Here is a 23844-nt window from a genome sequence, read left to right as displayed (position 1 = left end):
ACCTCATCATATATGCTCTCTATCTCATTGAGCAAACTTTTAGAGCGCAGAGTTTTGGTGTCATTCTGTTTGAAGTTGATTCCCTGATGATCAAGGGACTTCAAGTAGTACTTCTCATTCTGCTCTCTCCAAATCTTATTGAAACCTCTTTGTGCTTCTCGCCATTCTTCCTCTTTTGCTTTTAACCTGCAGAGGTGAGGCAACAACAAAAAAATTCTAACATAAAAATTCCAAAGATTCCAAGTTACAATTTATGGCAATGTGCACATGTGAAGGGAATGGAGCAAAGAACAGGAGGAAGATGCAACTTTGATAAAATGGCAAAAGAAAAAGATTGGGCCTTCCTGGATCCACAAATCAATCCTTCAGAAACCAGCTCCCAATTGCAACACTGCTAACAGAGGGATATAGGGAACCGAGACTTGTTACCCTAAGAGGTTCTTATCTAACTCATGACATCCAGTTTCCACTAATGAAGCAATATTCAGCTGACCTGAGTGGGGAGAAAGATCTAAAAAAAATTGAATTAAAGTGGACACATTTAAGACTGATCTGAAGGTTTGTCTTGGTTCATCTTCAAAAATATATCTTGAAGGAAAATCCTGTTTCAGAATTAGTATTTTACGTATTGTGACTGACCTTTCCAAACTTCCATCCCCCTCCTCTCTTGAAAAAGAAAGGATATAGTTCCAAGAGCATTATCTGACCTCCGGTACCTCACTCGTGGTTACTTTTGAGATGAAAGTATGGATAAAAATTCTGAGGGCTTGATAATATGGAAGATTCCCCTCCTGGAAGAATTTAGAACTACAAGGCAAAATTTCAGAATAAGGGATCACCCGTTTAAGACAGATGAGGAGGAATTTCTTCTCTTGGAGGGTTATGAATTGTTGGGAAGCTGAGGATCACACCAAGTGGAGCTAAAGACAAGATCAGATAAACCATGATTTTACAGAATAAATGAGCACCACTCCAGCAGATGTGTGATCCATATTGGTCACGTTTCTTAAGCTCTTATGACAAAAAGTGACAATGGCCCCATCATCTCAGATATAGGAGCCCACTTGTTGAGCCTTTCTAGAGTGATCAATATTTAGTACATTTAGTAACACTGATATAATACGGAGTCAGAATAAAGCTACCTTTTCAGCACAATAGGAACAGCTACACCAGGGTTCTTTTTCAGGCCATCAAGAATGTCTGCAGCCTTGTCTGCATATATCCTCTGAATAGCCTTACGGTGAATCACTTCTGAAGTGCCTCCAAGGGTGTTATCCAAACGAAATTTAGCTTGGTCATCTGCTGACATTCGTGACAGCTTCTTCTGAACAGTCTCTAGGACACGGATCGTTGCTAGGTTCGTTTCCAAGACAACGTCAAGCTGTGGAAAAATATCCAACACATGTAACTTACTTTTCTTTGAATGACAAAATTTTCCAATTTCTTTGTACAAGAAGGTAAGGCACTTCTAAAATACAAAGTCAGATATCAGATTCTCAACACTCACATTTCAAGGGAGACCAGCAATGTACAGCTAATGACTCGGATTATGTTTACTGAAGTTGAAGGACTCTTTAGTGGTCAGTAAAGGTTTGTAGGTTTTTTTTGTGCAAAACGTAAATAAATCCCTAAACGATTATTTACTAACCAATGTTAGATGCTCCTGTATCTGTCATTCTATAGAGGAAGGGTATATATTGCATACATAGGGAACTAGAGAAGGAAAAAATGCTCATATTTTCCTTTGTCAAAATGATACCATTTGTTCAGGACTGAATCAAGTAGATAAGTTATATCACAAATAGGATTATATTTTAATGAGCAAGAATATAACAGCAAATTTTTAAAATTATATCCGAAGCATTGGGTCAAAGCATCTGGGAAAGACCACAGGTGCAGTATCAACTGATTTATTTTGAAATTGCGCGTGATCCACACCCACAGTGTTTTAATCACCAACAGTAAATACTGAGAGCACTGCAAATAGACTGCTCTTGATACAATATGACCAGAATGTGTAACACATGATATTCTTCATGGAGCACTGATCAGATCCTAAATAATGTAACTGCAATCCATGTTGTGTTTTAGGTGGGAAAAACTAGAAATGGAGCTTCTTACATACAGCTCAAAATACAGCTTCACAAGATAGTCATGAACCTTCTCATATAAACATCTTCTGAATGAGGCCATTCACCTCTAGGTTTTCTTTGGCATTCAAACAAATCATGGTTTATGTACAACACAACTCAATTTGCTTGCCTTACCTTTATATCCCCTGATAACCTTGTCCTATAGAAATTTGCTATAGAAATATAGATGCTCACCTACACTCAGAGCATCCATAGTCTTTTGGGAGACAGATTGCAGGTTTCCACAGTGTGGAAAAAGTAATTCCTGACTTTGCCCTTAAATTGCCTAGCTCCGATATCAGGACTCAGTTCTCCTACCAAATCCTTCTAATATTTTTAATGCTTTATTAGTTCACACCTTAATCTGCCAAACTCAATACCTGGATTAAGGCCAAATGTTATACATTCAAGCAACAGATGGTGGGCAGAACTCAAGGCAAAAACAAGGTGTGGATACAATTTAATACTGAATAAATAAATATGAAGAAAAGGCTCAACATATAGATGTTACCAGTCTCTGTGTGTCCACATATCTGTTCTGCAGATCTTCTTACCTCAAACCTCTCATCTTCACACCTATAGATGTGCTCTTCGTATTGTGTTTTCTTTGAGCTGACAAAGGTGGAGTCTTCAGACCAGGAGGGGAAGGACACCCACGTATCATTTAAAACCTGAAACAAAAGCATCAGTGATAGTTCCAGATCAAGAATGAGATGAACAACATGAGACTATCTGCAAGAGTCAATGCTTCCACCAATGTTTATGCATATCCTAGCAGTGTTACTTTATGTGACAAGGGCTAAAGCTAATAGTGAGGTTATCTCCGATAGAACTTACAAAAACTTTGCTGAACCAGTTTTCCCACACTACCATGATTTTGATTTTGAGTTCATACAAATATTTTATTTTGATAACCTGTGCTGAGAATATCATGTTAAAGATCACATATCAAACACTATTTCCCTTTTGTGATCTGTGACTAGATTTGTATGTGGCGACTCACCGTCTAGTCGGGCGAACCTGCTCGGCAGTCGGGTCGCGCGGCGTCGGAGCGACGAGGCCCAAGATGGCGGCGGGCCTCGTCTTTCCAAGCGACGGGGAGAACCCGCGCGTGGGAAAGTCCTGATGACGTAGGACTTACGTCATTGCCGGTTGTTTTGAGCGGGAACATTCTCCCTTAAAGGGCCCGCGCAAGGCGGGAAAATAAACCAGTTCTGTTTGGCAATCCTCCGAGTAGAGTCTTGTTTTATTCCGCGGTAGCAACCGCTACCACCTCACGGCACGGTCAAGCCCCATCCTGCCAGCCCAAGGAACTACGGGACTGTAAGTTTGTTTTCGTTCACAGGGGCACACCTCGGGCGCCATTGCAACGACCATATGAGGGACCGTTCCGAGTCATACGGAATAACGGATCCACTTTTATTTTGGACATTGGAGGCAGGGAACAGGTTTTCACGGCGGACCGCCTCAAACCAGCCCATTTGGATCTGCAACAGCCTGTCGAGGTTGCCACGCCGCGACGCAGAGGCTGCCCCCCTAAGCGGCAGCTGGCACAGCCCACGGACCTTGGGGACTGTCTCGCCGGTTCTGGGGGGGGTTGTGTGGCGACTCACCGTCTAGTCGGGCAAACCAGCTCGGCAGTCGGGTCGCGCGGCGTCGGAGCGACAAGGCCCAAGATGGCGGCGGGCCTCGTCTTTCCGAGCGACGGGGAGAACCCGCGCGCGGGAAAGTCCTGATGACGTAGGACTTACGTCATTGCCGGTTGTTTTGGGCGGAAACATTCTCCCTTAAAGGGCCCGTGCAAGGCGGGAAAATAAACCAGTTCTGTTTGGCAATCCTCCGAGTAGAGTCTTGTTTTATTCCGCGGTAGCAACCGCTACATGTACAACTTTATCATGTAGAGGCAAACATATAAAATAACTATACAGTCTGTGAGTCACCTACACAACAATCTGATGGCCAATATGAGCAGTTCAGCCATTTAGGAATTCCATACTTAACTACCACAGAATTTAGTGTGCAACAAAATAATTCATAAAATGTTCCTTACTTCTTTGCAAAGAGGAGTTCTGCCAGTGCACTTGGGTTGCTGGAAGCTTTTGGGCAGAGCACGATAACTTGAACCAAGTCGTTTACAAGAAGCATAATCAATTTCCATTGCAATACCCTCTGTAGCTCTCTCCTTTGGAAATGCTTCAATGTGGGAAGACTCCTTATAACCCAGGAAATTCTTAAACCACACAAAGAGCTCAGGAAACTTTCTGCAAGACAGTATGAACAATTCAGATAGTAAATATGGTTCACAGAATTACAGAGCAAGGAAACATACCCTTCTGCCTACCAAGTCCGCACCAACTATCAAGACCCATTTTCAATGATCCTATTTTCTTCTCTCCACCTTTCCATCAATTCCTCCCACAGTCTACCACTCACCTACACACTAGCAGCAATTTACAGTGGTCAATTAACTTAGCAACCTGCACGCCATTGGCACATGGTAGGAAACCAGAGCATCTTGGGCAAATACACATGATCAGAGGAAGAATGTGTAAATTCCACAGACAGCACAGGCGCTCACAATCGAAACCGAGTCACTGGTGGAGTGCAGTAGCTCTACTAGCCATGCCTCAGTGCTGCCCCTTCTCCCTTCTGGTTTGATATACACCTGCCCAGTCTAACTTGGCCCTCAACTTTTCCCTTGTTCTCAAGGTTCTCAGTCTCCCAACCATGCTGTACTGAACTCTACTGGTCTGAAAACAAGCTTTCTGCCAACTTAAAGCTCCATAATATATATGTGTGGTACAGTCATACAAAACTAAATGCTGATAAGTTCCATAATGTTTACTGTGGCCAGTGAAGGGTAGGAGACTTACATAATGTCTATTATTTAGAAACAAGTATACTATAGACATGATTTTTCTTTCTTTAACCCCTGCTAATCCAATGCCTGGATGTGCCACCCCATTCTTTCAGAGAAAAGCAAACTATTTTGTGTAATGAGACATAGAGAACAGTCACTTACTGCTGAGTAACTTGTACAAAATTATAAGAACATGCAATGGAAATTAAACTAAATCCAATTAAAGAGCTTGCAGACTAGCATTGTTAAATAGAGTTCATCAATATGGTGACCAATATGAGCACTCTATCCACTCAGGAAATACATACTGGTTCACGCTCTGTGGAGTCTTCACACCTATCAAATGATCCTGAACCCCAGTAAATTCAAACACAATACAGTCACCACTTGTTGCAGTGAACAGCTAAGCTTGTTAATTTCTTTCAAGTAGCAGGGAAAGGTGGAGCTCAAGTTGAACTGTCACCTGAAGCTACTCTGCTGCACTCTTCAGTGACCGGCTACCACAAAAATGCATTCTTAATACCCCATAAATTCTGTGAACATTTTTAATCACTGATTTGCTTTTTCAAAATCAAAATTATTTTCCCGATTTACATCTCAATGCTCAGTTTCTGATTCAGCCTTAGTTCTAAGCACCCAAATTATACATTATTGCCTTAAAGTTATTACACTGAATATTTAAATCAAGAAAATGTATATAACCAAAAAATCCTTTTATCTTCAAAATAAAACTATGACAATGTATTTATTCTGGACAAAAATATTGCTGCAGTCTTCAAAGTTTAAAAACCCTGATCAGAAACTACTTCCAAACATCCCATTCTTTCAGAGATTACTCACCCCAGGAAAGGAAACACCAACTGGACCAGCTCTGCGCGAGAAATCACCTCCTGATTAAAAATGACAAGACAGCGTAGGAAGTTCTCATAAGCCTCTGCACTCCGCAGTGCTTTCCGAACCTAAAATCAAAGTAACGATATTTTATTGGCATTTTCTTTCCTTCAATCATTTGTACTAAATGAGAAGTTGGGAAAAAAAAGTTAGTAAGAGAAAAGCAATGCAGCAAAAAGTCATGTTCTCCATTTACTGAGCTGATCTTTGCCTTCCCAAATACACACTTAAATCCCATTCAGGTAGGGGTAAAATCTGTGGTTTTTGTTCTGACAATAGTAGCTGTTTAATAAAACCGATATCCTTGGATAACTCTAAATATTTGAAATGATTTATTCTGAAATATTGGATTGTTATACTTCAGAACCGTATAATGCTTCACTTTCAATTAAAGTGCCTGTGGAAAGTACCCACACCACATAAAATCTCAAGCAATTTCTGCCTATCTAAAACCTTTTTTAAATTGATTCCTATTCAAAGGAAGACCTTTATATAAAATCATAGACAGCACAGAGAAAGGGCCATTACAGCCCACCTTCTACATGCTGGCCGTGATGCCCAACTACGCTAATTCCGTTTTCCCACAATGTACACGTATCCCTCTACTCCGTTCCTATCCAAGTACCTGTCCAAATGCCTTTTAAACATTGTATTAATGTCTGCCTGCACTACCTCCTCTGGAAGCTCATTCCAAATATTCACCACTCTTTTGTGTGAAAAACTTACCCCTCAGATCTCCTTTAAATTTCTCCCCTTTCACTTTCAACCAGTGCCCTCTATTTCTAGACTCCCCTGCTCTGGGAAGATTCTGACCATCTATCCTATCTACGCCCCTCATTTTTGTAAACCTCGAACTGGTCACTCCTCAGCCTCCTACGTTCCAGTGAGAATAAACCCAGCCTATCAAGTCTCTCCTTATAGCTAGAGCCCTCCATTCCAGGCAATATCTGGTGATATATGCAAATATTAAATACTGTCAACCCATAAAGACACTGAAGAGTGGATTACTCAGTAGGCCGGTTCTGGTTGCCTGTTATTCATGTGAATGTGGGTCATCATCATTCCAACTTTGAGTAGATTCAATGTTAAACAGTGGTCAGCATTGCCCAAACCTGTTTCAGAACTGCACAAACCAACATACCACTTCCATCTGAACATCTCCATTCACTCCACAATCATGACCTGGGTTTTTGGTTGTTTGCCATTCAATTTTCTGCAGCACACTAATTCTGACCTCAATCTATAACAGTATCCCAATGAGACTCAACAAAAGCTAAAGGAAGACTATATTATCTTCAGACTAGGCTCTTCACAGCCTTTCAAACTCAATTTTAGGACGGTGCTCTCAATTTTTCAGACAGCAGGTACTGGCGTAGATTCTGCTGTGGTCACTTACAGCAAATCTTGTTTCTCTACATGATCCATTGCCACCCCTCATGCCTGTACCATCACAACTTTTGTCACTTTATCATTTCTGGCTTCCAGTCCATCACAGACTTCTCCTGGTTCTTTCCTCCGTTCTTCTATATTTGCTTAAAAACTCTTACTATAACTTTTTATTGATCTGAAGTGTTAACTATCCACTGATGCTGCCTGACCTGAGGAGTATTTCCACCATCTATTTTTAGATCTTCCTCATGTGTAGCAGAAATTTCAATCAATCTTTTGAAGAAAAGATGGTTTCCAACTTTAGTTACATAATATTCCTCTTTAAAAACTACCGACAGTTAAGCAGTCCTGGCCATAAGCTTCTTTGGAGAATACAGCTTCATTTTAATGCCCTTGAAGCATGGAAAGTTTATATTAATTGCAGTGATGAAAGATTTGGCAAATCAACCTCCATTAATTCACTTATTTGAAGTCACAGTCAGTCACCTTTTCAAAGAACAAGGTTTCTGTTCCAGCTCCATGCTTATTGACCTCAGCCAGGGACTGGTCTTTCAATCCCAACATCTTTGGTTTCTTCTACAAAAAGAAGGAAGAAAAGTTGATCACTAACAACATTGGTTTACTGCTGGTTATCTTTATCAATTGCAAACCGGTTTTGCACCTGAACAAGACTTGATTGTGCTTACATTACTGTGATAATTTAACATGGACTCTTCAGCAACCTAATGTGTGCATTGCAAATTCCTTCATTTCCACAGCAGTCCCTGACCAACATAGTACATAGGCAGCCTATTCGCTTTATCACCCCTCTGGCAGTCCACCAAAGATTAGAAGCTCACGGTGCACGCGCTTCAGTAACAAGCCCACCTTTTCTTGTTCATAAATGGTACCTTACGTTTTTATCATCTTCATATACAGAACTGAGACTGTTTTCATAATTGAACATACCAATTTAAAATTTTATAAGCTACTATTAAAGCATATATTATACTTTTAGCCTAAGCTCAAAAGTTTTTACATTACAGTAAACCACATGTTAAGGGATTTTAAAAAGGCTTCAAAGACACATCAGCGGGGCAGCCACTGATATGCATTAAATAAACCAAGACTCTAAATTTTTGGTACAAAGGCAGTCATTTTATGTAGGGGACCAAGAATTTGCAGCCACCTGCCAATCTACAAATTTCCCTTCCTAATAACCGACTTTGAGCTAACCTGATAGGGAAACTCTAACTTATTATCCCAGACCATTTCTGACCCATTTACACTGAAATCCAGGACGTGAAGCCGAGATAACTCAGTTCTATTTACGGTTTTATTTCTTACTTGCTGTTTTTTTCCTATTTGCATTTTGTGGACCTGAAAGTTTTGAAAAGTTATTTTTTATACTATTGTCTTATTAGCAGATAGACGTTAAACTGAAGCATCAAAACCCTATTTGTTTTGGCAGGTTGAGAGGTGCGAAGTAACAAGAACACTGTAAGTCTGTGTGGATAACAAAGTTCCATAACACAAGTTTACTACAAAAGTAAAAACAAGTTTTAAAAGAATTTTGTTTAAAAGGACAGAGCAAGTTGAACACAGCTACATGAATGCAGCAAAATAATAAGCTATGAATCACAAAGTATAATGACCCTAATGTTATAACATGCAACAAAACTGTATTTACCAAAGGCAATATCGCAGGAAGTCACTAACCACCACAAGAAACCTCAAGCACACTTTGCAAACATTGGACTTAGTGCTCTTTAGAAATCATCCAAAGAGCGTCTTGGGTCAATTCATCACAACTGCACCACACTTTCACTGCACCCTCAATCCAATGTGTTTTGTTATGCCTGTGTGAAGGTTTCGGGGATGGTCTTCTGCTTTGAAGGGATTACACAATTGTATATTGTTGTTATCAAAGTCTTGCAAATTCTCCATATGCAGAAAGAAGCATCAGCAAGGAGCTTGTCCACAGAACTGTTTCACTCAGTGCATAATTCTGTCTAGCCATACAACAGTGAACTAACACCTACTTTCACAGGTGGAGTGGCTCCAGTGCCTGAGTGGCGACGGATCTGACAGCCATTCTGGTTGCTTCTTTGCTTATTATTGTTCAACTGAGGCTTCTTCACTGTGCTGCCATGATCGTTCCTGACTGAGTCAGCTTTCTCTGCTGTTGTCTTACTCAGCAGCTGTGGAGTAATAATAACTTTCATTCAGCTTGGTTACAAGCTCAAGGTACCACACTTAAGGAAGAAGAAGACAAATCAAACAACATACATACATTTATCCATGTCATCGTGATAGGTAAACAACACTTAGCAGTTGGTAATAGATTTAAGTACTCAGATCAGATCCTAGGAGCAGCTGCCTGCACCTTCCATTCACTCAAATCCAAAACAAACCATCAACTTACACAAAAACACAAGCAACACAATTTTAATAAGTTACCCCTCAATCAAGAGGTGAGGAATGGGAGTGAGTGTGCTAGTGGGAACCTGACAAAGGATGATATAGGATATTTTCCTCCAAAGACTTGACAGAATATTTTCATTCAGGCATTTGTGGTTTTCACCCACTTCTCCTCCCAAGAAATCTGACAAATTTCTAATAATGCTGTCTGCTTCAATTAATAATACTCGTGACTGCGAAAGTATAGATGGTTGAATAAAATGGTTTGTACTTTCTAGCTTAACCACTGCAGCTTTGGACAGTTCAATACAACTGGATGACAAAACAACTTAACAGAGTGGTCCATACCAGGACTAACAGTATTCAACATTACTTACAACAGAGCTGTTGGCATCGGGCAGGAACTGGCCAAATTCTGACAGAAGGTCCTCCTGGTTTTTAAAGAGCCTTGCTACTTGGGCATATACCTCCTGCTCAGTCAATGCTGGTGTGTAGTTTCCACCAGCTTCCTTTGCATTCCGTTGTTCCTTCTGCAACAGCAAAAATATTTAAAGCATCTGAGAAAAGAGACAATCTCTGATTAACATGTGGCAAAAGAGAGGGGGGAGTCTCTGTGAATCTACATATATTCTTATTCTTTGATGAAGGAGCTTGCTTACTGTCCAGTTGCTTACGCCTTTCGTCTCTCCCCCACCCTCCCCCCCCTTCACCACCATCAACTCCCACCTTTCCCAACAACATACATTTTAGCATCACATTGGAGAAGATGTAAAAATGAGTAATAAACTTAGACATGAAGGACTTTTTCAGTGAGACTGCCCTCTTGTACTCATGGTGACATAATGAACAACTATCCCATCCACTAAAAGGCACTGTACACTGATCATGTGCATGTGCTCATCTTGCCACTCATAACATATGGGAAAGCGTATTCTTTTTTCCAGTCACGTAAAGGACATGAAAAATTGACAAAGCAGACACCTAGCTACAAATACAAACACAATTGAAAGGAGAGAAACAGAAAAGGACAAGAAAGAAAATAGCACAAATAGATAAGGAGATACACAGATAAATATAGTGAAAGAGACAAACAAAGAGGAAGACAATAAAATATTTTTTGCAGTGTTAACAATGAGATTGGGGAAAAGCTTGAAATGGTGTGAGTTTCTTTACCTGGTACGTGTGTAGGATCTCCAGAAAGGCCTTATAGATGTCAGGCTGTCCCTGGAAACGGTTTTTGATCTTGTTGACATAGTTGATGGCGTGATTGAACTCCACAGGCTGATTGTTCTGCATGGGTGGCGTAGCAGTGTGAGCACTCGTGACTGGAGTGTGAGGTTGCACTGGAGGTGACCGGGGAGAGGCATATGGAGCCATTGATGCATTTGGTTGGCTGGTTGGTGTATGTGTCTGTGACTGCAGTGGCTGCAAGAATAGAAAAACAAAATGAATTACATTTTACTAAAATCCTAAGAACAATTCTGCAAAATTCATCAATCAACTTATCGCAACTCTGGGAGCGACACAATATCAATTTCCTTGTTCTTGCCCATTTACTAAAAGCCAGACAATTGTCTGTTATTTTGATATGGTCAACTAAGTATGCTTTGCCTATGATGTTACTGGTTTTGTGAGTTATCACTCAGAACTTATAAATGCTCACCATTGATAACCATATGCTTATTCAGGAATGTGGAGAATGGGACATCCAGAGCTCGGCTAACACAAGAGTGATGATGGGTGTCCCACCACAGTGCTTTTTTTATGCAATTAAATGAGAATCCAGACCATAATAATTACGATCAATCATGGGAATAGGAATACTGTAACATTCTACTTTCATAACATCAGAAGTGTATGCATAAAGCAATCCCTATTCCTGTCACTCCAAGTGTATATTGCAAATACTCCACTATAAATACATCACAAATCACAACCCCCAGCATCTTTTATATTGTGCAACTCTCCCAGTTAGTGAGGTTTCTGTTAACTTTGTGTCTGACAGCTAGAAGTATCAAACCAATCAAAACAGTGAACAACATTCTGAAATAAGACTTCGAAGAGTTTCCTGTATTATGTGCATTACTCCCAAAAAGTAATAAAATTGAGTAGAACAGGCCTATAGTTTTTAGTTAAAAAGAAAGATGTGATTTAGAAATGAGGTCAGGATGAATTTCTTCACTCAGTTGTGCATGCTCAGTCACTTGAGTATATTTAGGGGTGGGATTGACAGAAGCTGGGGAAATCAAGGATATGGGATCAAGTAAAAAAAACTGCTGAGGTAGAAAATCAGCTTGTTGAATGGTGGAGCAGGGTCAAGGGACAATATGACTTATTCCTACTACATATGTAATGCGAAAATAAATAAAGGCTTGCCAAGTTTGTTTCAATAAAGTAAATTAATTTGATTGCTTATTACTTTAATTTTATTGTGCTGCACATCCATCTATAACAGACTACCACAGGTAGTACCACAGGTACTCCAAAGCCATTAACTGCTATTTTTCCCCATAGACAAAATGCATGTAATGGATAAAATCAATCAAAGATGAATCATCACAACACTCAGCACACAACATTCCAAAAGATCAGTGATCTGTGTGTATTAACCAGTTAATATTTATCAAAGGAACATATTGATGGGGAGAGTTGTTCACCACATCAATGGGTTACTTCACAGTTCCTGTTTTTACTGATGAGTGTCTACAGTTTACCAGAAGACCTAAGAAAAATATACTACCCTACTGTTTTAAAAAATTAACCTTGCAGCACTCATTCATTCCTGGACCTCAAGACCAAAGTAGGTTTTAAAAATGGATTGTAAAGCCAAGATTCATGTTCGTTTTCCATAATATGCTATCAGCACTTTATTTAAAGTGAGAAACCCAGATAGAGTCAAGTTAAGAGAAACTGAAAATTCCCTCGTGGCCCTCCCCAAACCTTTGGCTGCCTGTGATAGAAAGGAAGCTCCACTATTAATATATCCCTGAAGGCAAGTTTATAATTGGAATACCTGTTTACAGCTGTCACAATTTTTGAAGATCACAGATGTTAGCATTATGAAATTAATTAAAATTATGCTGACATTCAAAAGAAACTTAACAATCTATTAAAAGAAAAGCCCCTTAAGGGGAAAAATGTATTCTCCCGATTATGGACAGCAGCAGTAGTTTGTGGATGACCCAATCTCAAAGCCACATTCTCACTAATTACAATGATGTATGCACAAGATTCCTAAGCCCAAGATTCCTAAGAACAAGATTCCCTTTTCCAGCTAACAAGCTCCACGGTACCTTTTAAGTTGATAACAATTTTAAGATTATTCCATTGATAAATGAATGCTCACTAAAAGTTTGCATCATCAAATAAATCCAACCAACACAAGTTCGGTGGCCGTTACATGCTTTCTTTTCTGAGATGAGCAACTTGGAGATGTGGAACTTGTAAATACTGCAAGGCATTAAGCAAATCCTGACCAAATACCAGATGTTCGTATTTGTTCTAAAATATATTTTTCTAAAACAGCATTAGCATCAAGGTTAAGATGGTGTGCCCAATTCTAAAGTTTATCCTTCCAGTTAAAGGATGCCACTTGTTAGATCTGGAGATGATGTTATCCAGAAGGTTCTTCAGAAGTCAAGAATGAGGCACAAATCTTATGGTTACAGCTGTTTATTAGATGTTCATCATAGTACAGGTCAAGCAGTGTCAGCTTGTAACAGCAAGTAAGGCAGGTAAAGAGTAACAAAGGAACTTGGGCGCATGCTCTCCCTTTATACTGCAAACTGGTCTGAACTGGTTAGATTAGAGAACCTAAGAAAAGGTACTGTCTGAGTCACACTTCAGTTTTACAGACAAAGAAACTACAGAAGTATAGAGCCAAATATACTACAGGTTACTAAAAGTTTACACACAGGTGATTATACAAACATATAAGCAAGTGTGAAGAAAGCTAAAACTACAAAAAAAAAAGAAAAACAACAATCTGGACCCTAATCCAACACAATTGAGTAGAAAGCAAGGAAAATGCTAATACACATCCTCCCCAGTTTATGAGCACCCGACTTACACACAGCCTGTATATACGAAGGAGCATTTGGGAGACCTGCAGTATGGATCTGCCGGCAGCTAGGGGGCTGCAGGCATCTTCTGCCACCTGGGAACTTAGTCCGTGGCCACATTTCCAACCTGCCAACTGTTCAGGTTATGAACAGTTCATTCTAACGGAACCCTGCAATGCATCCAATAAGCCATGCAACTGTACTCCAGTTTACACCAGGGAAACAGGGAGAGGAACTACTGATATTGTCTGCATGAAAGATCAAGTAAATAAATACCAATTAAAGATGAATCAGGATATGCAAGTCTGCACATTAAACTGGCTACATAATTGGTTTCCCCATACTCACCTTTGTGATTTTGGCAGGTGGTGGTTGTGGTGCTGGCTGTGCCGGTGCAGGTGCAGCGTGCTGCTGGGGTTGCTGCTGGTGCTGTTGCTGAGACTGCGGCTGGGCAGCATGCTGAGGAGTGATCTGATGGACTTGCCCAGGTGTTGTCACATTCACCATGTCATTAGTCTGCACCTCAATCTTATAGCCTGGAGGCAGGAAGGTGTTGAAGCCCATGATGAGGTCAGGATGCCCTTTGAAGAGCTGAGAAACCCGGCTAATCACCCCAGGGGTATCAATGCTGCAATGTTTTAAAAGAGAAGGGCAATTAAAATTCAAAAGAACACAAGGAGACTGCAGCTTCAATCTACATAAACCAACCAATAATTTACTACACTAGTTATCTTCATTGAACCTGAATCATTTTGACTAAAATGAATCTTTAATGAGATCTCCACACCCGCCAGCTCTCTGCACAACATATGCCTTCCCACTTCAACTGAGTGAAGACTTCCATAAAAGCTGCAGTTGCTATCAATTTAACACAAAGGTATGTTGAGAAAACCAATACAACCATCAATATGGCATGGGCTGTTTAAAAACATCTCCCTTCACCCTTACCTCTGAGACTTGAACTCCTTCATGATATCTAGAAAGTCATTGTAAACCTGAGGCTGGTTTCCAAATTGTAATTTCACCTGGTCAAGATATGACAAAGCATCTTCCACCTAGCAAGAGATAAAGCAAGAAGTTACATTAGTTTGACAGCATGCAAGACATCTCTTTTTAAGATTTCATCATTAGTTTAAAGCTGATAGAATAATAATCAATTGCAGATGAGAACATTCCATACAAAACCATTGTAAATAAAGGATTATTCATTCAGTTTGTTACAGTAAGATATACAGCATCCTGCATTATTTTTAATGTTAAATGTGCCCCCTTCATTACATTGGAGTTGTTACACAGCAGAATATTTTAGAATGTGTGTCAAATGTAAGATTGGCCCAAACAAACAACCACTAGAGGAGTCAAGATCTGCTGCAGCAGATAATTAAATTCTTAAATAATATGCAATACTGTAGTATAAAAATTATATGCAATCCATTTAAAACCATGTCAGTCAGCCAACCATCAAGGCAGCAACATGTGGTTAGACAAACATTTGCCAGAAGTAGAATAAATCTACATATCTAAACTTCTATCATTATATCACTAAACATTTTGTGGTTTTAGTTGCTGTTATTAAACCATTTCCTTTTCAAAACTATGGCTAAGTGGCATCATTAAAACCATTTCATGGAATCCTATACCACAAACCATTCAATACCCTATGCCTTGTATCCAAAAGAGTTGTCGTTTCACAAATCATTTGTTTTCCCTTTCATCATGTTGTTCTATATTATTATTTACTGATAGAGAATCCCGTGTTTGATCTTGCAAGAAAAAAATACTAACCTTTTGTCCTTTTAATGATGAGCTAAAATATATGCCTTCTAATTATCAACTCATTACATTGCTGATGTGTTACTTTCTTGTCATACATATTAACTGCAGTATAGTAACCTTGTTATGAAGGCTGTGTAAATCTACTATTTAAAACACTATCAGTGTTCATGAAATCATCTAAACTCTGTTATAAGCAGATCACACGTAATTCCCTTTGTTTCAATTAAGTCCAAATGACAAGTGAATGTGTTTAATTCAGGCAAAGGATGACTTGCGGAATACATCAATAGCTGTAAGTTACGTAAGAAAAAAAATGCCTTAAATTGTAGGCGGTGTTAAATTCAGATTTTCTAACATTAGCCCTCAAGAATGTTTCAGCTCTACTGCAGAAATGATAGCCCACCTTTAACCTCTGGAACTGCTGTTGTCCTTGGGCTGGTGTGGCTGGTGCTCCTGGAGGATGGGCATGGCTCTGGGATACCACCTGCTGTCCGTGGGGCTGAACTGACGCAGTGTGATGGTGGCCACTATGTACAGCAGGAGTATGGCTGTGACTGCCAGAGCTCTGAGGCATTGCTGAAACCTGCAGCAACAATAAAAGATGCAACTTATACTGAAACTAGACATTAATTACTGACTCTTCATAGGCATTGTTCAAAAAATGAGGCAGCAGGTGCCTCAATCAGCTGCTGTGAAAGTGGAAGTTATAAACATCTGAGTGCGGCACTTGCCTCATAACTAAAAGATGTTATCGGGAGGCTGTTACTAACAATTGCATTGCAGATCCAATGAACAAATACACAAATTTTTCAACTGGGCTTAAAAGTTGTATGGGGTTAGGTGAGCAAACAGGAAAAAAAACACTTGCTTCCTGTAACCCTCCCCCAACAGGGTGACAACACCAGGAGCATTATAAAACAGAGCCTGCTCCAACAGTGAGCAACAACAGGGCAGATCTGCTGCACACACTTCAGATATCATACACCGTGGCTGCCAATTTTTCTATCGCAACTTGAAAGTAATCCAGACATTTAGAATGTGCAGAATACAAGATCATGGAGGTTCAAGTTCTCAGACTTATAACTCCCCTATCCAACTGCCAGAGTACCAATTTGCAAACTAAATAGCAACTAATCTTTCGACAAAAATTTGCCAAGTGTTCACTTATCAATTTGAGTTTTCTGGCTGAAAGAAACACAGAAGAATAGTTTAGATTAATAACACAATGCCCTGATTTTGCCATGGCGCTCCTCACTGACCTCAAAGAAAGTTGCCCACATCAGTGGTATAGTAGCTGCCTTACAATTCTTGATGAGTACTTTACTAAAATTTTTCCCAGATACACCTCATCTTTCTTTACTGACCCATTACCATCCTTTATCACTTTTGGGTATAGTCCCTTTATGTCATTTATCTCTCCTGACTCATCCTATCACATACCTTTTCTTTTGTTCCCTTCTACAAGTTAAAACCTGTTTATTGCTAATTTTTCCCAGTTCTGATGAAAGGTCATTAGCCTGAAATGCTAACTTTGTTTCTCTTTCCACAGATGCTACCTGACCTGCTGAGAACTTTCAGTTTTCATTATAAAGCTGCAGCCTCTACAAGACTACCTTTATCAGTCGAATTCAGATGGAGGTGTTGTGCATTTTGATGCATCATCAGAACCTGCAGTGAAGTTTTCATAACAAAGTAGCTAATGAAATTAAAGTAGCAAAGAAAAGTTAGCACATCATCACAGAACGATTTATGAGGAGGCTGAAGATAAGGTATTTGGGTAATACCAAGGTATTTGGGTAATTCAGGCACGATAGTGTAGGACAAGCACGGTAGTGTAGCGGTTAGCGTAACGTTTTACAGCACCAGCGACCCAGGTTCAAATCCAGACACTGTCTGTAAGGAGTTTGTACGTTCTCCCTGTGTGTCTGCATGGGTTTCCTCCAGGTGCTCCGGTTTCCTCCCACATTCCAAAGACGTACAGGTTAGGAAGCTGTCGGCATGCTATGTTGGCGCCGGAAACATGGCGACACTTGCAGGCTGCCCCTAGAACACTCTACGCAAAAAGATGTATTTCACTGTGTGTTTCGATGTGCATGTGACTAATAAAGATATCGTATCGTATCGTAAATAATCAACGTGGTGAGTTGCCAAGAACAATCTTATCTTATTTGCCCTTCTGTTGGCTTACTTCTCTATCTCTAGGTAAGGAAGATAAGAAAACACTTCATGCAATCATTGCTCCTGAGGTTCTACTTATTCAGATGTTCCCTCCTCCCCCAAGACCTTAACAACAAATGGACTTGAGTCATTTCTAATTTAAGTTAGTTTTCTGAATGTTTGATCAAATTGGACTGTGATACAAGTATTTCCAATTATCTACTTTCATGCCATTGCATGGAAACATTACTGCACAGAAAGAGTGAATGCAACTTACCAGTCAAAGAATTATTTAATCTAATAAATAAGACACCCATAGAGGCAACACAACAAAATTCTTGTTTTTGGAATAAGTTTACACAGAGGGTGGAAGGTGGATGTAACGCGCTGCCAGGGGAGGTGGTGGAAGCAGATACAATAGCAATGTTTGTGAGGCATTTGGACAGGCAGGGAATGGAGGGATATACATGTGCAGACGGATGTGCAGTTTAAATCGGCTGTCATGGTCGGCACAGACATCATGAGCCAAAGGGACTGTTCCTGTATGTATTAAGTGATTTGTCCCCGTCACTGTTGACAGTAAATATATTTGTATTGGTATTGGTTTATTATTGTCACTTGTACCGAGGTACAGTGAAAAGCTTGTCTTACAAACTGATTGTACAGGTCAATTCATTACATAGTGCAGTTACGTTGAGTTAGTACAAAGTGCATAGATGTAGTATAGGTAAAAACAGTAACAGTACAGAGTAAAGTGTCACAGCTACAGAGAAAGTGCGGTGCAATAAGGTGCAAGATCACAACAAGGTAGATCGTGAGGTCATAGTCCATTCATTGTATAAGGGAACAGTTCAATAGTCTTATCACAGTGGGGTAGAAGCTGGCCTTAAGTCTGGTGGTACGTGCCCTCAGGTACCTGTATCTTCTACCTGATGGAAGAGGAGAGAAGAGAGGATGTCCCGGGTGGGTGGGGTCTTTGATTATGCTGGCTGCTACACCAAGACAATGAGAGGTAAAGACCAAGGTAAAGAGGTAGAGTCCAAGGAGGGGAGGCTGGTGTGAGTGATGCACTGGGCCATGTCCACAACTCTCTGCAGCTTCTTGCAGTCCTGGGCAGAGCAGTTGCCGTACCAAGCTGTGATACATCCAGATAGGATGCTTTCTATGGTGCATCGGTACAAGTTGGTGAGAGTCAAAGGGGACAAACCAAATTTCTTTAGCCTCCTGAGGAAGTAGAGGCGCTGGTGAGCTTTCTTGGCTATGGCATCTACATGATTTGACCAGGACAGGCTGTTGGTGATGTTCACACCCAGGAACTTGAAGCTCTCAACCCTCTCGACCTCAGCACCATTGATGTAGACAGGTGCATGTACACCGCCCCCTTTCCTGAAGTCAATGACCAGCTCTTTAGTTTTGTTGACATTGAGGGAAAAGTTGTGGTCATGACACCATTCCACTAAGCTCTCTATCTCCTTCCTGTACTCCGACTCATCGCTGTTGGAGATACGGCCTACAATGGTGGTATCATCTGCAAACTTGTAGATGGAGTTAGAGCAGAATCTGGCCACACAGTCGTGAGTGTATAGGGAGTAGAGTAGAGGACTGAGGACGCAGCCTTGTGGGGCACCAGTGTTGAGAATAATCGTGCCAGACGTATTGCTGCCTATCCTCACTGATTGCGGTGTTTGTTAGAAAGTCAAGGATCCAGTTACAGAGGGAGGTGTTGAGTCCTAGGTCTCGGAGTTTGGTGACAAGCTTGCTTGGAATTATTGTATTGAAGGCAGAGCTGTAGTCAATAAACAATAGTCTAACGTATGTCTCTTTACTGTCCAGATGCTCCAGAGCTGAGTGTAGGGCCAGGGAGATGGCATCCACTTTAGACCTGTTTCGCCGATAGGCGAATTGCAATGGGTCCAGGTTGTCTGGTAGGCTGGAGTTGATGCGTGCCATGACCAACCTCTCAAATCACTTCATGATGGTGGATATAATGTAATGAATGGAATGATAACAAGTATTAAGATGTCATGTTATAATGATATTAGCCTGAAAGCATCTTCAAATTTACATCCTTTAAGACCCTAGCTGAAAGAAGCAAGGGGCAGAGGAAATGCCACCCTATTTCCAACTTGCTAACTGGTTACTGTTTTAGTACGATTTTTGGGAGATATTATAATTAATTTTGTTTATCAGTCTTCACTATGCTGTTTTTGCAGGCATTACTTTATAATGTAATGCCACTGAGACAATCCATGTACGCAGTTGCCATCAATTGCACAAATTCTCTCATCAGTAGATTGCTAAGGCACCCAAAGGCTGTGCCATTAAACCCTTATTCACTACACAATGGGTTGCTGACATTGAAAGACAACACTTTTTCACCAAGGAAACGGCTAGTACTTGCTTTTATTTTAACAGGGTACTCACCCACTTCCACTATAAATTCCCTGCCATATCTATTTAGAAAGCTGACACAGAACAAAGGACTTATCTAGGCAAAGGACCCATGGAAGGTGACAGCAAATGAGAAAACCCAACTAATGAGTTACCACCCCTTATGTGCCCATTATCAATGATAATTCTCAAAGATAATTCTCAAAATCGCACTGTATGCAAAAGAGAGAAATCTTAACCACACAATCTCAATATAACATCAACCACAATGGACTTTTTTGACCTTTGACTATCAAATTGAGAGGGAATATGAAGCATATTTCTCAATTTTGATTACCCACAGCAATTTGTTTCCATTGCTATGTGAAAGCATGCAAGTTATGATCCTAACCAACAGATCCACACAACAGACCCAATCTCAGTGCAGATGGCATCATCACCCCAACACTTCTTCAATCTTCCTTACTGTAGAGCCGTACCCCACCACCATCAAGCATCCCACTCTAATGGAGATAATGTATAGGACAAATTGGAAATGGTGAGCTCCAAGTCACCATGACTTATAATGAACCACACAAGAAAATGGGCCTTTTATACTCAACATCTGCAAAACATAGGCCCTCATCAACATGCCTGTGCTGTACAACACTGCTTCCCACCCCTCAATGATAAAGGTCCATGATTTCATGGAACACTTCCCATCTATGTGAGAGAGAGAGAGAGAGAGCAAGAGAAAGAGTGATAGGGAGATAATGAGTGGACATTGTGAGGCCATACAAAAAGCAGGAGAGTCCCTGAGAGCAGAAGTAGTGAATTGCAACAAGAGAGATCGGCTGTGTGACAATATAGGTGAGTCAGATAAGTAATTGGTAGCGACTGTGGGCTAAGCTTTGAGTTAACCTACAGCAGCTAACTAAATTTATCTAAATTAATAAACTATAATCTGTAAATAATTTGATTAATATTAAACTAATTAATTAGGTAAACAGAATAATGGGAGGGTAAGAGATGTGTTGCTGCTACAGTATGTGGGAGCTTGTGGACATTTTTGACCAAAGCAACTACTTCTGTGGCTCGAGGAATTACAGCTCCATATTGGGGAGCTGGAAGACAAACTGCAGATACTGGGAGATATCAGGGAGCAAGGAAGTTATTTCTCCCTTTTGATTCTTTTGCTCCAGGAGGCAGCACGCCCCTTGGATTAAATATTTTAGAACCGATTCATGGTCAGGGAGAGCAAGGTGTAACTGCAAGTGAGGTAGGTATGAAGATTCAGGAGTTAGCATTTCGGGAGCCTCAGTTCTTGCACGTTCAATTTGATGCGACTCTAAGGAACAAGACTGGGACTGCAAGTAGAATGAGCAAACTAACCAATGCAAAGTAACTATCGTTCAAGTAAGGGGGATAAAAGGGAAGGTGACTGTAGTAGGGGTTGTATAGTTAGAGGACAGACACTGACTGTCCTCTACATTAGGCGCACAAGATTTGAAGGCTATGTTGCCTAGCCAGTATCAGGGTAGCCAGTGCCCATCCCATGCAACTGAGAATCACAATCTAATAACAGCTCCAGAGTAAGCAATCAATGTTCCTAGCAAAGAGAAAATACCCAATTTTGGGCAATTTTAAGAAAAACTGTACATCAAATGATAAATAGATATTGGATTTACTTGTTTTGAGATTAGCTTCAGTAAAAAGAGAACTTAAAAAGTCAATTACTTTATAACAGTAGTACAGGAATTGAATCTTATTCTAATATATGCGAGGGCAAAGACAATAATGGAATGACAACTAAACTTTTCTCTGGTGTCAACGCTTTATTGGAAGTGTATGCACTGGGATATATCCCAATGCAAGGGAATCCCTGTAAACAAATAATAAGTACCTGATATCCTGGTGTGACCGAGTACTGAATGCCAGCTGTCGGCTGCATGTTCTCCGATACAGCCTCGTAGACAGGGGGTGCTGGGGCTAGTACTCGATGCTGGTGTGAAAACGTTTCAGCGTTGCTTGCAATCCGACGTTGCTGAGATGCATAAGGTGTTTCTTGCTCATCCAGTCGGCGCTTCATTATGTGTTCATACTCAAGGGAGCCCTATAAACCTGAAGAGGAAACATGGCCATTATATTGCCTCAATAAATCCATATTTACTTCATTAAAATATTTTATAACATCTTGCATTTATATAAAACCCTTAACGTAGAAAAATGTCCCAAAGTGCTACATAGAATAACATCTGAGAAAAATAAGCTCAAGTCAGTAAAATATTAATAGCAGGGGATGAAAATCCTTGGTTAATTAGGTAGATTTTAAAATATTATCAGTTACAGAAAGTCACAGAATCATATAAAGGAAGTGAATAAATATCTTAGTGATAAATAAATCTAAAATCTCCTCATACTTGCAGAGAACAGTAGACCAAACTGAAAGAAGGATTTAAGAATGTAGTGTGGAAAAGTCAAACAGCAGATAGCTTTGGCACAGGGCAGAAGATCCCAGTGGAGTTTGATATGGTCTGGATAGTTCTGGTGCTGGATGACTTACAAATATGTACCAGATATACTCATGCCTGCACCCTTTGGATTTCTGGAACCAGAAAGGCAGCACATCAGCAAAGATTTTGCTAGGAGAAGCAACAACTGAATTACAGATAAAATTGAAGGAGTGCTCAACAAGATGAACAGCTGCAAATTTATAATGGCAAATGGAGGTCCAAACAAAAGCTGTTTGTTTTTATTTTAACGGACTTAAGGATTCAGAATACTGTCAACACTTCAAAATAAAAGCATACTCTGACCTCTCAACAACAAGATCAACGTATGGGAGCAGTGAATCACAGGTAGTGTCATCTTTCATAAACACTAGAAACATTTTACACAATAGTTATACTTTTTTTTTACTTTAAGACATCCCTGCTAGAAGATCAATTCAACCCTGACTGGCTGCAGTGGGCTATGATGGGAAGGCAGTACTTAAAGGGAATCCCAGTTTCACCATCAACTTCCCCTGACTGCTCTGCTCTATCACAGCACTGCCCAAATTGGATCAGAATATGAGAATTGTGACTCCAAAGATGCGAGTATATTCCATATAGAAGTTCTCACTTGGATTTGTTGTAGTAAGCTACCATTCACACACTTACAGCTGTGAATAAAATGGAAACACTTTCCATGTGTTCCTGTTGAGTAACTCATTGCAAGGATTCAATTAAGTGCCTCTGTATTAAAAGCAGCAAATAAGATTATGCTTCTGTGCCAATTATTAACTTTGACATCAATGAATCGGAATGGGAAAAAAACGGTTTATACAAAGATAAGCACTGAACAAGTGCAAGTGACTAAATGCTCAAATAATTTATAGACTGCAACCTGCTGGCACTAATTTAGTTTTGGGGACTCTGGCTCCTCACATGTTGTACTCCAACTGGGATACGCTATACAGCTTAAATAAACTTACAGGGACATGAAGTTTCAATTTCTGCTAAACATAAGTTAAGAGAGTACCTTCACCAGAGGGAATGCAGCTGTTTGAAAAGACGCCTACTCAAGGGGGCAATTAAGGATGGGCAATAAACGCTGGACTTGCCAGCAATGCCCACATTCCAAAAGATGAAGACCTAATAACACCAAAATAATAAGGGCATGAAACCTCCTTTTGACCATTACAGTGATAACGCTGGACTAAGAACAAAGAAGACATTTTGCTAATATTCCAACAGCTAAATTCATTCTTGTGTATATAGGGTAAACATTGTAGAGCCATTTCTCATTAGTAAAGTGATATTGTTAA

At 40.1% G+C, this 23844-nt stretch overlaps 1 protein-coding gene across 2 annotated transcripts in view; it reads right to left on the bottom strand.

Moving 5' to 3' along the window:
* Positions 1–23844, bottom strand: part of sin3aa (SIN3 transcription regulator family member Aa) — a 103793-nt gene that overhangs the window by 29433 nt on the left and 50516 nt on the right. For both annotated transcript variants that reach the window (XM_052042615.1, XM_052042614.1), the window contains 13 exons: positions 21940–22157; positions 15913–16092; positions 14682–14788; positions 14082–14361; positions 10846–11097; positions 10050–10202; positions 9294–9452; positions 7759–7848; positions 5833–5951; positions 4183–4393; positions 2687–2803; positions 1143–1381; positions 3–186 (listed from right to left, as the gene is read on the bottom strand). In XM_052042615.1, coding sequence (XP_051898575.1) covers positions 3–186; positions 1143–1381; positions 2687–2803; positions 4183–4393; positions 5833–5951; positions 7759–7848; positions 9294–9452; positions 10050–10202; positions 10846–11097; positions 14082–14361; positions 14682–14788; positions 15913–16092; positions 21940–22125 — 2277 coding nt within the window. In that variant the 5' untranslated portion in view covers positions 22126–22157. The remainder of the gene's footprint in view (positions 1–2; positions 187–1142; positions 1382–2686; positions 2804–4182; positions 4394–5832; positions 5952–7758; positions 7849–9293; positions 9453–10049; positions 10203–10845; positions 11098–14081; positions 14362–14681; positions 14789–15912; positions 16093–21939; positions 22158–23844) is intronic.

This window comes from Pristis pectinata, chromosome 32 (assembly GCF_009764475.1).
Source record: "Pristis pectinata isolate sPriPec2 chromosome 32, sPriPec2.1.pri, whole genome shotgun sequence".
NCBI lineage: Eukaryota > Metazoa > Chordata > Chondrichthyes > Rhinopristiformes > Pristidae > Pristis > Pristis pectinata.
Note: the sequence above shows the minus strand (reverse complement) of the source record. Positions and strands in the feature narration are given on the sequence as shown.